The 13,438-nt window shown below is 38.6% G+C and overlaps 1 protein-coding gene across 1 annotated transcript; it reads left to right on the forward strand.

Annotated features, from left to right (window-relative positions):
* The first annotated feature begins 1,582 nt into the window (after positions 1 to 1,582).
* On the forward strand, positions 1,583 to 13,376 carry CLUL1 (clusterin like 1). Its single transcript, XM_048939314.1, has 8 exons — positions 1,583 to 1,769; positions 2,703 to 2,812; positions 4,073 to 4,221; positions 5,805 to 5,972; positions 7,478 to 7,922; positions 8,797 to 8,934; positions 10,165 to 10,379; positions 11,529 to 13,376. The coding sequence occupies exons 2-8, from the start codon at positions 2,710 to 2,712 to the stop codon at positions 11,694 to 11,696; spliced, it is 1,386 nt and encodes a 461-aa protein (XP_048795271.1). The 5' UTR covers positions 1,583 to 1,769; positions 2,703 to 2,709; the 3' UTR covers positions 11,697 to 13,376.
* The last annotated feature ends 62 nt before the right edge of the window (positions 13,377 to 13,438 follow it).

Below are 13,438 nucleotides of genomic sequence, written 5' to 3' on the forward strand. Positions count from 1 at the left end.
ACATATTAATTTCAGTAAGAATACAAGTGTACTGGAATAATAGTTGGGCAGGAGATAAACACTCTTTCTAACATTTGCTCCTTCAGATTGTCTCCTGTATGAGAGCTGTTACAAGGCTACCTCATAATCTGCAACCACAGCAGTGAGCACTGAATCATCTGCTTGTGAAAATCATCTGATTGTGAAAAAACAAACATGTCAGTACCATACTGTGGTGAAATGGCACACTATGGGTGATTGATCCATTAAAATTTAGAGGAAAACCAAATGTTAAGAGGACACAGCTGAACACATCAGCTAACATTAAAATTGTAGATATTCGTGACAACTCATTGCAAACCGGATTTAAAACATTAAAAGAAAATAGAGTGGATATTTGATATGTAACCCGATTTTTATTTTTTTAGACTTCTGCTTAATTAAGTTCAAAATTGAAATGAATTGGAAAAGATTTCCAGAGTGATCACTACTTGCAATTACATTTAAAGAACAGTGTTGAGTTCCAAAGTGCATTTCAAAGGTTAAATTTAAGTTCAAGATTAACTTTATCAGGCATACTAGCTATGGATAATTTTGTCCTCAGGTTGAAATTTCCTAAGTTCCTTTGTGTATTGTCACAAAAGGGATCTTGAAAGATTCTGTGTACTAAGGAATCTTGCTCAAGAATTCAGCAGCATTTCAGTGAACCATAAATTCATATATATTCCCCGTCATTTTCAGAAAGTGAGACAAATTCCTATAGCTCCAATTGGAATTTGTAATGCAAGCTGAGGACTTCCAGTTTCCATTAAGTGCTAATTGGTCATCTATTCCTCCTGATACACCTCCTGACCAAGAAGAACTAATCATGTTGGATCTTGATCATCAGTCATCAACTGACTCTTATGAACTATGAGGTAAATTTAAAAAAAGGGGGGTTATTTTAAAACTGATGTTACAGAGCATGAGCTGTAGGCATCTACATTCCCTGTCTACTCTTCTGCTTTATTGGGGTAATATTGGTGAACATCACAAATAACGATAAAAAGATATAACCTGGTAACAATACTTGTACATATTTTATATCAAGCATCTGCTAGTACTTAAGCATTTCATTTCAAAACACTTAAGACTTTGTGCAGGTCAGGTCCCAGACATATTTCACACACATGGATTATCTGAAGAACATCATTGAAGGGCAAAACCCCGAAACGTGAGCAAGTTTAATGATGTACAAAATGCCAAAATTTGCTTATCTTATTTCTGAGTCTACTTGCATGACAGCCTGCACCTAGGTTTCCCAACTCTTTTGATTTCCTTCAGAAAAGGACCCTCAGAAGTTATATGAAAAAGGCCTTTCCATAATCCAATGTTTTTCTTATAGCAAAATAAACTACACTGAAGATTAAATGTTGGAAGCTACTTTTAGCCATACTAATTGTAATATTTTCACTAAGAACATAAGCTGCAGATGCCTCCTAAGGTAAAAGGCAGGATGATGAAAGATCTGGAAAGACGAAAAGACTACCAAGATACAGTGTTTCATTACGTAATTCTATCCAGCGCTCCCCCTAGTGGCTTTACTCACACATCTGAGCATGAAGTCCCTTACGCACAAATACGCCCCAGCCTAATGACAGAATGTACCACTAATAGGATTAAATACCTTGTCATCAGATAAGTCGAACATGGCAAAATCCCTGTCACTCCCAGCAATTAGATCAGAGCACAGCCCCAGCCCTTCCCGACGCGGGCAGCAATTTTGCAGAAGAGGTGTTTCAGTATTAATGGTAAATATGTTGGTTTTTTACTTATCTTTTGTAGGGGGTTTGTTCCTTTGCAAAGTTGATCAATCTTTCACTATAAATGTAAGTTTACAATGTGCAAGTGACTAAATAAGTAAATCCAGGCTATAAATAAATGCAGGCTTTTAATTTACATATGCATTTGCAGCTGCTATATGCATCTTCAAGAAGGCTGCACTGGCTTGCAAAAAGGAACTTAAACACTGTATTCACTCAATGAGATGAAAACTATAAAGTGTAGTTGAATGGTTCCTAAAAAACAAATCTTTCTCATTAAACTGTTTCTGGGAGGGAAATAAAATAAATGGCATTTCTTCCCCTTATTTTGCAGGAGTTTCTTTTAATTTCTGATATGTTTATTTTTAAGACTGATCTAATTGCCAGTTTCTTAGCACACCTATTACTGCCTTTGCTATGTTAAGTATTATCCTGAAGGACAATGCATATTTGGAGATACGGATAGGAACAACATTCTAGAAATTTCCTTATTTAAATCTGGCAGCAGTGTTCAGCATAGAAACACTTGTAACATGAAATAACAATAAAAAGAGTAAAAAGATTTTATTATAGTACTGAGCATGTTTTGAAAGGTAGGAAAGAGAAAGAGTGAGCTCTATAAGCCTGCAGTTTTATTTATCTGTGTCCTGGTTCTATTACACCGCTGTGTAAACTCATTAGAATGAATCTATTTAGACCTGTTTAGAATTAATCTATTAATAGAAACATAATGAATGAGGTCAGCTTCTTACTCATGTGTTTTCACTAAGAGTATCATTTAAGAGCATGTTATAGATCTGAGAAGTTACAGTTAGAGAAAAAAATAACAGGATTGTATTATACTTAGTAAAAACTGCACCTAGGCATTTGAGCACCATAAAGATGCTTACATTTAACTGTTTCAACTTGCTTCCTTAACAGAAAGAACATGAAGTCCTCTTGGTTATTTATAATACACTTGCTATGGCTGAATGGTCACCAGTGTGCACCGACCAGGCAGGAGGAAATGAATCTCCGGGAAAACCTGAAGAGTAAGTATGGAGAGGTGTGCTGGAAGCCTTCAGGCCCAGGTCTCCACTGAGGCTTGCTCTGGTTTGCTTTGCCTTCCACGCTCACTGGAGTCAAGAGGTTCTGTTTTTAAGTGTGGGCTGACTTTTGTGGAAGCAAAGTGTCCACGTGTGTGACTGGGAGATAACATCTGAAATGAGAAACTAGAGGGATTAACAGAGCCTCCCTTATAGAAAATGTTTGCAACGTTTTAATAGGTTATTTGCTCCATCATAGATCATTAGAGTATAAATCAAACCTAACAATTAAACCACGTGATTTACATTTTATTATGCTAAGCTATAAAATGTAGTTATTAGAAATAATTGCAATAGCATGACTTAATAAAGAAAAAAACCAGCTGTTATGCATATACTCACCTTGAAGCATGACTTTATTGTGTAGGTCAGAATCCCAGGAGGATCAGCCATGAAATATTCCTTAGCTTCAATGTATTTTAAAAATATTTCTGTGACAAATAGAATGCTAGGAGAGAGGAAGAAGGCTAAAGCAGAAGACATAAATGACACGTGCATGCAAGTAATGTGCACTTTAGTTGTTTTTATAGCCTCAGTAATATTCATAGCACTTTTGCAAAGAGAACAAGGGATTTGCACTCAGGCAGAGACTCAAGGTCCAATGTAAAGAACAACCTGCCTTTCACCAAAACTCTACGGCCATTATCTCACAGGAAGTCTAGAGATTATATTTTAGGAAAGTAGGTTGAAGACTCCTGTAATCCACATTTTCAAGCTGTTATGTGAAACTGTCACTGATTGATTTCAGATTAAGAATAACTATGTAGGTTATGTCACCAAGAAACTGATGAGCAATCCTAGGAGATTCCCAAAACCCAGGCTGAGGCCTTGAGCATCCTGCTCTCCTTGACCCTGCTCTCATCAACTCTTCTCTCAGCAAGGAGTTGAACTTTGTGATCTCCAGGGTTGCCTTCCATTCTCAACTATTCTGGGATTCAGAGATCAGAAATGGGATAGCTAAATACATAGACTGAGCTGCACACAGCTAATCACTGGACACGGCTCTGCGCCAGATTCTTATCTGATAGAAATTGTCTTGGCTCTGTTATTCAGCATTCACTATCCCATGAGTTGGCTCTGCATTCAGCATTCACTTCCCCATGAGTTGTAGGGAAACATAAAGCTGTTTCACTGTGTCATTAGAGAACAGTCATTTGTGCTAGTATTAAAATTGGATTAACTCACTATATAATTTGGGTTTTTTAGCTTTATCTGAAGTTGGGGAGAAATATGTAGATGAAGAGGTAAAGAAAGCTTTGATTGGTATTAAGCACATGAAAATTATGATGGAAAGAAATGAAGATAAGCACATAGATCTGATGAAAACTTTGAAGAAGAGCAGTGAAGAAAAACAGGTAACAAGTGCATCTGTTTTCATTTGTCTGTTTGCTTGCTTGTTCTTAAAGTTGCACCTATTTTTAATCCAAGATGAAGCACGTTGTACATAGATTTTAGTGCACCTTCTTGAAGAGTTAGAGTATGTGTAGACTCCCTTGGAGTCTCCCTTTTTCTGGGAAGAATGAAAACCACACTGTATGTACACTCTGAGGAGCAATCACATAGCAAAGCCAGGAGTCATGGGAAATCCCAGCTTCTGCTTTCCCTCCCTAGCAGAAGAAAAATCTTACAGCAGCTTTATAAAAGTTCTCACTGCCTTTGTCCCTGAAGCAGGAGCTGGGCCAACAGACACCATTTTCTAGCCTTGATTCACATTTCTGAAAAAGTGAACATTGTTCTACTTTTTGCAGTTTCTTAAGAAAGAGTTTGAGTGTTTGCAGGAACATGGCATTCTAAGGCTCCAGTTCTCACTGAAGCTTTCAGTCTGCACTGACTATTAGTTCCAGTGAACTTAGAGGAAAATTCCATCTTGGCCCAGCTTGGAGATTAGTTTGAACTGTTCATATTATCAAATCTAAAAGCACATGGTAACTTGTTAACTTTAGGTACACTGGTACACTCCCATTATCCAGTCTGTTGTTGGTTCTTGCTGCATGAGTTCATTTACCCAGAACTTATCCCCACAGTAAGAGTTTATGAAACCCTGAATAAGTATATTTAGAAAGATCAGAAATAATTAAACACAGACCATGAATATCACAATTACCAGCTCTACCAAGGGCATTCTGACAGAAGTTTTCTTTTCTGTGAGACTTTTCTGTTCATGAAATACTGCCAGAAAGGAACACGACTGATGAATTAAAAGGTTTCTGCCATGCTTGGGAACAACTTGGAATATTGTTTGGAAACATAAAGTGTTAAAATGTATTGCACTGGGAGAAAGAAATTAATGATGTGCAATCTACTTTTACTGAAAAGTTTTCTGTCTTTCCGTTGCCCAATCTGTTCTAAAATGCTTATTGCAATTGTTACTTACGCTTCTGCAGCAGAGGCAAGAAATCCCTTCCCTACAGCCTTTCCATTAGAATAATCCCCAAAAGATGGAGTTATGTACTTTTGAATACTTCTGCATTAGAGAAGGAATTTATGTATGGCAAGGACCTAGCTTTGTGAAGTATCGCAGGCCCTTGCAGAACAGACCAGAGTAACAGAAAAGACTGTTTGGGGAACAGATGAATACTCAGTGTGGAGATAAAAGACTTGCACTGACTCCTGACCTTGTGAGAGCTTGAATGCTTTTTGCACAGAAAGCCTCATGGTTTAGCCTCATGGTTTTTTCACAGCCTCAACAATCCAGGTAGGCCGCAGAGATCTGTTTGGTTATGTAGGCTGCACTATGTTGTTGAGAGAACAACATCAGGAAGACTCCGTAAGGAAAAGCTTTTCAATTTTCAGTTCCTCCATATGTAATTGCAGCTGAGAAAACATCCTACCCCAGTAGTGAAGGATTAAATAACAAAAATGAGCAATCAGCTCTGGAATTAACATTCACAATATTAACCTGAAAACTGCAATCAGCAGAATCTTTTTTCTTATTCAGGAAGCCTTGCGACTTATGGATGAAGTAAAGGAAAGATTAGAAGAAGAAGAAAGACAATGCCAAGTATCTTTGAAAAATCTATGGGATGAATGTGAATCTTGCTTAGAAAGTACCTGCATGCGATTCTATACGACTTGCAGACGGGGTTTATCAACATTTAGAAGCAAGGTAAGAAGAAATTTTGTATCTGGCAAGTGTTCTTAAATTTACCCAACAGTTTTAGAGAGAGCACAGCTTATGTTTGCAGTGGCCAGTCTGTCAGTGACATCAACTTACTAAAACTGATTGAATTTGGAAGGTCTGGAAATGCGAAGTAACCAGGCACAGACTATAGTAAATTACATTCATTGAACACAGAGCTAAAACAAGTTCTGGGGCATCCTGTTGTCACACCGTGGACATTGATCATTCCCCTCCTGTGGAGTCTCATCAGATATACAGTGATGTATCTCACAGTAGGAGTTGCACTGCAGTGCTCAATAGCTGTTTGCAAAAAATAATGCATAGATTATTTATGTTATGAACTGTTACTGTCCTTGACACTACTGATAACTTCCTCTGTGAGCCCAGTGTACAGGTATACATGTACACATGTATTTGGCACGGTGTTTCTTAACCCTTACCAGCTTTCTAATGCCGTAAAGCGTGGCTCCACACAGCACTGCACCTGCTCAGTCAAAGGCACTGCGTCACAGCATGAAGCAGGGATGAGCAGCTGAGGTGTAGGGAATAGGAACTTCCCAGAGCTGAACTGTTGTTCAGTCTCTTCCATCATCAAATCATGGACTCAGAGACACTGTTTTATTGCTTTTAATGGGTTTCGGTTTGCAGAGGAATTTGAGCACTTGGCCATTGGTGAGACACAAGGGCGTTTATAGGTCACGGTGAGAACAATTGCCCTCTGTTCTCTACATGACACAAAACTACCACAGAAAAGTTTCCAAGATAAAGTCCAAACTGTTTGTTGGATAAAACCCAGAAGCCAGTACTAACTTTGAGCCTCAACAGACTGAACCAATTTTTCTCCAGATCAGATTTGTATCTAATGATTTAGACTAAATGAACTTTCACTAGCATCTTAAATTTCTTTGGAGAATATGCTGTGATTCTGGTTATTGAAAGAGTCCCTTGTTTCTAGAGGTACTTGAAAAAAAAGTTTAGAGCTACTTCTCTGAGAGAAGAAAAACTGATAAGGCTGAGGGAGCCGGGCTTGTTCAGCCTGGAGAAGAGAAGGCTGAGGGGTGACCTCATTGCAGCATTTCAGTACCTAAAGGGAGCCTATAAACAGGAGGGGAATCAACTCTTTACAAGGGTAGATAACAGCAGGATAAGGGGAAATGGTTTTAAGTTGAGGGAGGGAAAATATAGGTTGGATGTCAGGAGGAAGTTCTTTACCAAGAGAGTGGTGAGGAGCCCACAGAGGCTGTGGATGCCCTGTCCCTGGAGGTGTTCAAGTGCAGGTTGGATGGGGCACTGGGCAGCCTGCTCTAGTATTAGATATGGAGGTTGGAGGCCCTGCCTGCCGTAGGGGGATTGGAGATTCATGATCCTTGAGGTCCCTTCCAATCCAAGCCATTCTATGATGCTATGATTCTATGATTCTTTGATTCTGTGATTCCATGACTCTGTGATTCTATAAACTGTCAAGCAGCTGATCTCTTTCTTGTATGCAGGTTGAAGATTTTTTGAGGAAAATACCTCCACTTATTTTCCCTTTTCATGAAGATCAAGGAAAAGACATCCAGATTAATGAAAAGCCTGAGAAAGAGGATACTCAACTAGTAAAAATGGAAGATCTATTTAGCCAACTGTTATCAGACATGGGCTCAGTGTTTGACAGAAGTTTCATGTTTTTCAAGCAGATGCAAAAAGAATTTGACCAATCCTTTCAAACATATTTCATGTCTGATCTGGATTTGAGTGAATCCCCCAGCATGCCTGCTTTACCCGAGGCCACTACCAGAAATGACGGCTTACAGAAAGACTGGGGTATACCCGCCTTCCTGCAGACAGTCTTTGATTTCAGCAAGACAGTGTTTGAAGGTGTCAGTGAGGTGATTACTGAGGTATTCGATGAATACAGAGATAATAGAAGAGATTTGCCAGAACAAGCCAAAGGCAAGTGTTGGAAATAAAAATCAGCTGCGCTGTCAATGACATCAAACCTCTCAGGACAGCTAACCCTGGGCTAGTGGTTCAGTCTGTGGTGCATTAATTTTACATGCTGTATGGGAGCTCCGGGGGCTTACTTGGTTAAATAGGCATGGGTTAAGCATAAATTCATTGGTTAAATTAAAAGGTAAAAATCATCTGGAAAACTCATAGAAATACTGCAGTGTGACTTGGGTGTCCTACACAGTCTGATTTTCATGGCATTACTCTAAGTGTCTGCAGGAGTTTCTCAGGAGTTCCTGAATTCATAGCAGATGCAGGTCTTCAAAAGATTGACTGATAGGTCTGATATCAGCATTTGTCAGGAAGACTTGTATATCATATCATACTGACATGTCTCCAGCTCTAAAAATTCTGTGAGATGTCACAGCGTATCCCTGCCCTTGCCTGACAGCCGCAAGTCTTGCCTAAAGCTCCTGCAGCAATGTCATGTACCAGTCACATACAAACCAGCCAAGTGATTTTCCAGTAACCAGGAAAATTCTGGGCATAACTTTAGTATCAGGTGATAATTCTCAATGGGGGAAACAACCCTCAGTCAACATCTAGAATGAAAATAAGCTTTATCTTTCCTATCTTATTAATAAAAATAGAAATAAAAAATAATTGGCTGTCAGTGGGGAATACGCTACCATTTATAAGGGAATTATACAGTGACATGAATTCTTTGGAAGAAAACATGGTTTGCATCTTCTCCCAACCTCTGCTTTTGGAAGTTTAACTCCTCTATTTTGCTTGGCACACATATTAAGTAACAAAGATGTATTTGTCAGGATGTTCAACTTAATGACAGTCTAAAAATACTGTAATTTCATCCTAGGTTCTGACAGGGGTGGCATGTTCTCGAAAATTGTGTCAGGACGCCAAAGGACTCTGTGCAAAGAGCTTCGAGAGAATTCCTCTGGATGCACACAGTTTCATGAGAGATGTCAGAAATGTCAAGACAATCTTTTGCATGGTAAATAGATATTTCTTGATGTATTTCTGCAGCGTGTTGGCCATTGGTTTGTACACCTTCAGGCTGTCACCTTCTACTGTGCTCTTTCCGTATTTTGGGAATTAACATTCAGTCACAGACATTTGACTGTGATTATAAATTCAAAACGTCCAGAAGATTTCAATTACCTTTCCCTGCTGTCTCCACACAGTGTCAGTATAACTCAGTTGTTAGCATACTGATGGAGATCCAAAGTTGTATACTCTATAACAAAATACCTATGGACATCGCTAGAGTTGCCATTCTCCAGCAGAGCAAGAGGTGAGGCAGCAATTGATCCTGCCTGGTGCAGAAGCACCGAGCAGAAAGCGAGGAGAAGTCAACATTCCTGATGCTGGTTTCTCCTGCAGACAACATGGGCAGCTGGAAAAAATTCAGACTGCAATACCTAGAAATACTCTCAGGACTCCTGCTGTAGCATAACATTACGGCTTATCCAGAGTTATTTATATATCTTAAAAGTCACAGAAAACGCTTAAACTGAGATATCAGAATATCTCCAGTGTGGCAGATGTTAATCATCCAGTGACATTTTGAAAAGAGTGTTGGACCATTTCCAACTCACTAAAATATCCTTTTGTCCACAGTTGTGTATTACACATAACAGTGTAGGACAAAGGGGAACGGTTTCAAACTAAAAGAGGGGAAATTGACATCGGATTTCAGGAGGAAAATTTTCACTGAGAGGGTGGTGAGATGCAGAAACGGACTGCCCAGAGAGGTTGTGGGCATCCCATCCCTGGAGGTGTTTAAGGCCAGGTTGTGTGGGACCATGAGCAACCCGATCTAGTGCCCAATTTAGTGGGAGGTATCCCTGCCTGTGGCAGGGGGTTGGAACCGATGAACTTTGGGATCCCTTCCAACCCAAGCTATTCTATGATTCTTTAGCATGCTTGAAGATCTATTGCCAAGCAGCATGGTACAAACCTTAAAGAACTTAGCAAGTTGTAATACAGCAAATAGGATAATTAATCCATTCAGTCATTGTAAGCCTAAACGAAACCTACCAACATAGGTCAGCAAGAATTTGTTTGTTTTGTTTAGCATAGTTTAAACATGAACTCAGAAATATGCCCCATTGCTAGACTTTTTTTGTAGTTTTCCTATATTTCTGTACTTCATATAAAGAAAAGCAAGTACAAGACATCTTGTTTTCTTATACGCTTCACATTGGCTGGTGTTTTCAAACAGATTGCCCAAATGTTCCTGAACTGCACATGAAGTTTGATGAAGCCTTTAAGCTGGTTAATCTCTCTGGTGAGCAGTACGAGCAGATTCTCCAGATGGTTCAGCGTCATACAGAAGACACTTCCTACTTGCTGAACAAAATGAAAGAAAGATTTGGGTGGGTGTCTGAGTTATCCAATATGACCATCGGACCAGAAAATATTTTCAATATAGTCAAGGTAAGGGTTACCTGCTAAGGGGACCTATTGCACAGTACTGTCTTCCATCTAAGCCTTGCTCATAGGTGTATTCTTGAGGACTGTGGATGTTCATATACATGTAAGTTTTGGTTTTACAAGATACAGTCCCTAATCATCTCATCTTGAATATACATTAATAATGTATTAATAATCCCTCCATGAGCTTAATAATCCTTCAGTGAGTTGAATCTCCAGAGATTAGAAACTATTTTCCTCTAAATCCTTTTAGTGAGGTGGATGGCTGACAGGCTAACCCAAATAATTGCTGAGAAGAGTAAATTGACACTAGCAGCTTTGACAGGCCTGCAATTACCTTCCTGGATAAATGTCACTGTACTAGCCAGCAATGCATCCTTCCTGGATCGCTGAATATATAGCTACGTGTCTGTGTCTGTACCTATATATCACAAAGCTCAAAGAAAGCAAATGCTATGCAGGTTATTGCAGTGGAAGCTGCATATCATAAGCAGCAGCTGTCAATATGACTTGAAGTACATCATGATTATCTACATCTCACCCACATGAAGACATCCAAAGTAAATTAAATTGATTTTACTGGGCCGGGGACAAATTCTGTTCTCCCTTTCAACTCAGAAATCCAGTGCACTACTATTACTACATGACCTTTATGAAAATCCACAAAACAAAACAAAACACAAGATCAGGAACAAGGGAATAGGCAATATTTAAGCACACTTTCCCAACCAAGTCTAAGCTATCTGCTCAGGAAAATAAAGCTACAGAACTAAGTCTGGTTTAGAAAAACACATAGGAATGCATAACTTCAGTCAAGCAAACCTCTTGAAATCAGTGAGAACAACTCACACACAGGTTTTCAGTACATGATCAGAAGCTTTTTATAAATGTAGTTTATGGTTTAAATATTAACTTGCAGTTCTTAAACTGGTCTTGCAGTGCCATATCACATCCTCCCACCACTTACAATAGTCTTTGGCATAAATTCGAGGCATCCACTGTCTTTTCATAAGAAAGTAATTTAAAGAAGGTAGACAAGATTAAAATACTTTTCTATTTAATTTTCCCTTACTAAATATGAAAGTAACCATAAAAAAAACTGAAAGCACACAGCTATTTGTAGTGCTAATGTACTGATTTGCTCTCTTCAAGGTGGTACCTGGAGATGTTTCTGGTACAAACGAAACCGTGGTAGATGTGAATATTTTGACTTCACCTACTTTCACCATTAAAGTTCCTCCCCACTTAGACCCAAAGAGTGCAGAATTCATTGAATACATAGCTGGAAAAGCACTGCAACTATATAAGCAGAATTTTTAAGTGGTAAGTTCATTTTCTCTCTCGCTTCACAGAGAATGCAGCTCTTCATAAGAGACGTTTACATTGCAGTAAACATTAGTTGGAGCAGGATTCTGTCATGCTATATTCAAGACTGTCTCTTTGGAAACAACACTTTGATTGAAAGACAAACACAAGTGTTACAGAAAACAAAAATAAATGCTCAGTGTTCCAGCCTGCAAAACACAGACATTATGATATTAAAAGACTTCACTTATTTAACTGTGAAAACCCTCAATCTTTAAGTAACATCTGGGATGAGGTAATTTAATGACAAATATTCCATCAGAAGAGAATTGCCTCACAACCACAATCCGGAGCTTTGGCATCAGATAGCATGTTTTTGCATTCATTAATCAAGTATAAAATGGAATTACCACTGCTCATCTTTTTTTCTCCTTTAATTTTAGGTTGTGCTTAATAGCATGTTCCATATTATTTTTGACAAAAAATGGGCTGCAATGTTGAATCAACATCATGATTTGAAAGAGCTGTTTTGCCATAAAATTTTCACGTTATCAGTGCTCTACTCAGTGTAACAGTGTTAACGCTGCTAACAGAATCTGCAATTTGACTTGCAGGAGTGTTCACAGAAAGATCTTTCCCATGGCCTTCTAAATATTTTTGTAGGAAGCGCTCATGGAGATCCCTCTCCATGCTTAAGAGATTGGGGAGGGAAAAACAGGCTGCAAGAATGAACAAACTTTGTATTCTCTAATCTCATGGAGAAACTCCAGGAAAGGTTGCAGAGTTCTTAAGTGGCATCATGTTGCTACTGGTATCACACTGCCATGGGGCTTGCCACAAAGTCCCAGGGAAGTCTCCAAGATGTGCAGCTCTGGTGGACTCCAGTGCTCACAAACAGGTCTTCTAGAGGACATTCTTGTCATTTTTTGTCATTCTTTTGATGAGAGATTCACAATTTTTCAACAGATGAGATAAATCTCTTCCATCAGAGAGGCTGAGGTGGCCTACAGAATTTAGTCAGAATATGATAAGCCTCACTATGAACTCTGATTTAGGTTTACGCTGGTGAAATTATGTGAGTATTATACTCAAAACGTATATTTTCCAGTAGTTAGAAGCATATAAAGTGAAATGCTCAGCATCATTTATATACTGTTTTCCTTCAAAATTCTTTCTAACTTATACTTGGTTATTGATAGCATATACTCTTTCAGATAATGTAAGGCTAAACTTCCTGGTCTAATGATGACAATATAAATTTCCTTAGCGTGATTATGATTTTTAGCCTCAATCTCTAGTGCAACACAACTCGTGTAGCCATCTCATGCCTGAGAAAGTGTGGTAGCACTGATCTCCAAATCGCAGTACCATTTTCTGTTCTGTTTGTGCAACAGATTCAGGCTGTGTGGAAGCATGACAAAACTAAAGAATAGGAACTCCTCAAGAAAAGAGGAAGATCTACAGGAAGGGAAAAAGAGAGAGAAAATCATTTCAGTCTCTCTTATGTGTCATATATGTTTCCACAGCAGGATATTTGTACATTCCCCATATACAGATTTTTCCAAATCTTTCTATCAAAAAATAAAAAAAAATGATCATTTATTTTCTTTTCTCCTAGGAACGAAGATGTGGGAAATCTCAATCCCTGAACTCTCCTTAGGTGAAATACTCCTACACTCAATGTTCAGCTATTTGTTAAATAACTACAGTTAAAATAGTTGCATATAAATAAAACTTTGCTTCATAAATACCGTGAC

This window comes from Lagopus muta, chromosome 3, assembly GCF_023343835.1.
Source record: "Lagopus muta isolate bLagMut1 chromosome 3, bLagMut1 primary, whole genome shotgun sequence".
NCBI lineage: Eukaryota > Metazoa > Chordata > Aves > Galliformes > Phasianidae > Lagopus > Lagopus muta.

Excerpts from the sequence above, each read along its gene's own strand:
- CLUL1 (XM_048939314.1), top strand. The coding sequence starts at position 2,710 with ATGAAGTCCTCTTGGTTATTTATAATACACTTGCTATGGCTGAATGGT. Across the intron at positions 4,222-5,804 it reads AGAGCAGTGAAGAAAAACAG|GAAGCCTTGCGACTTATGGA; the intron begins GTAACAAGTGCA and ends TTTCTTATTCAG. Across the intron at positions 7,923-8,796 it reads TTTGCCAGAACAAGCCAAAG|GTTCTGACAGGGGTGGCATG; the intron begins GCAAGTGTTGGA and ends ATTTCATCCTAG.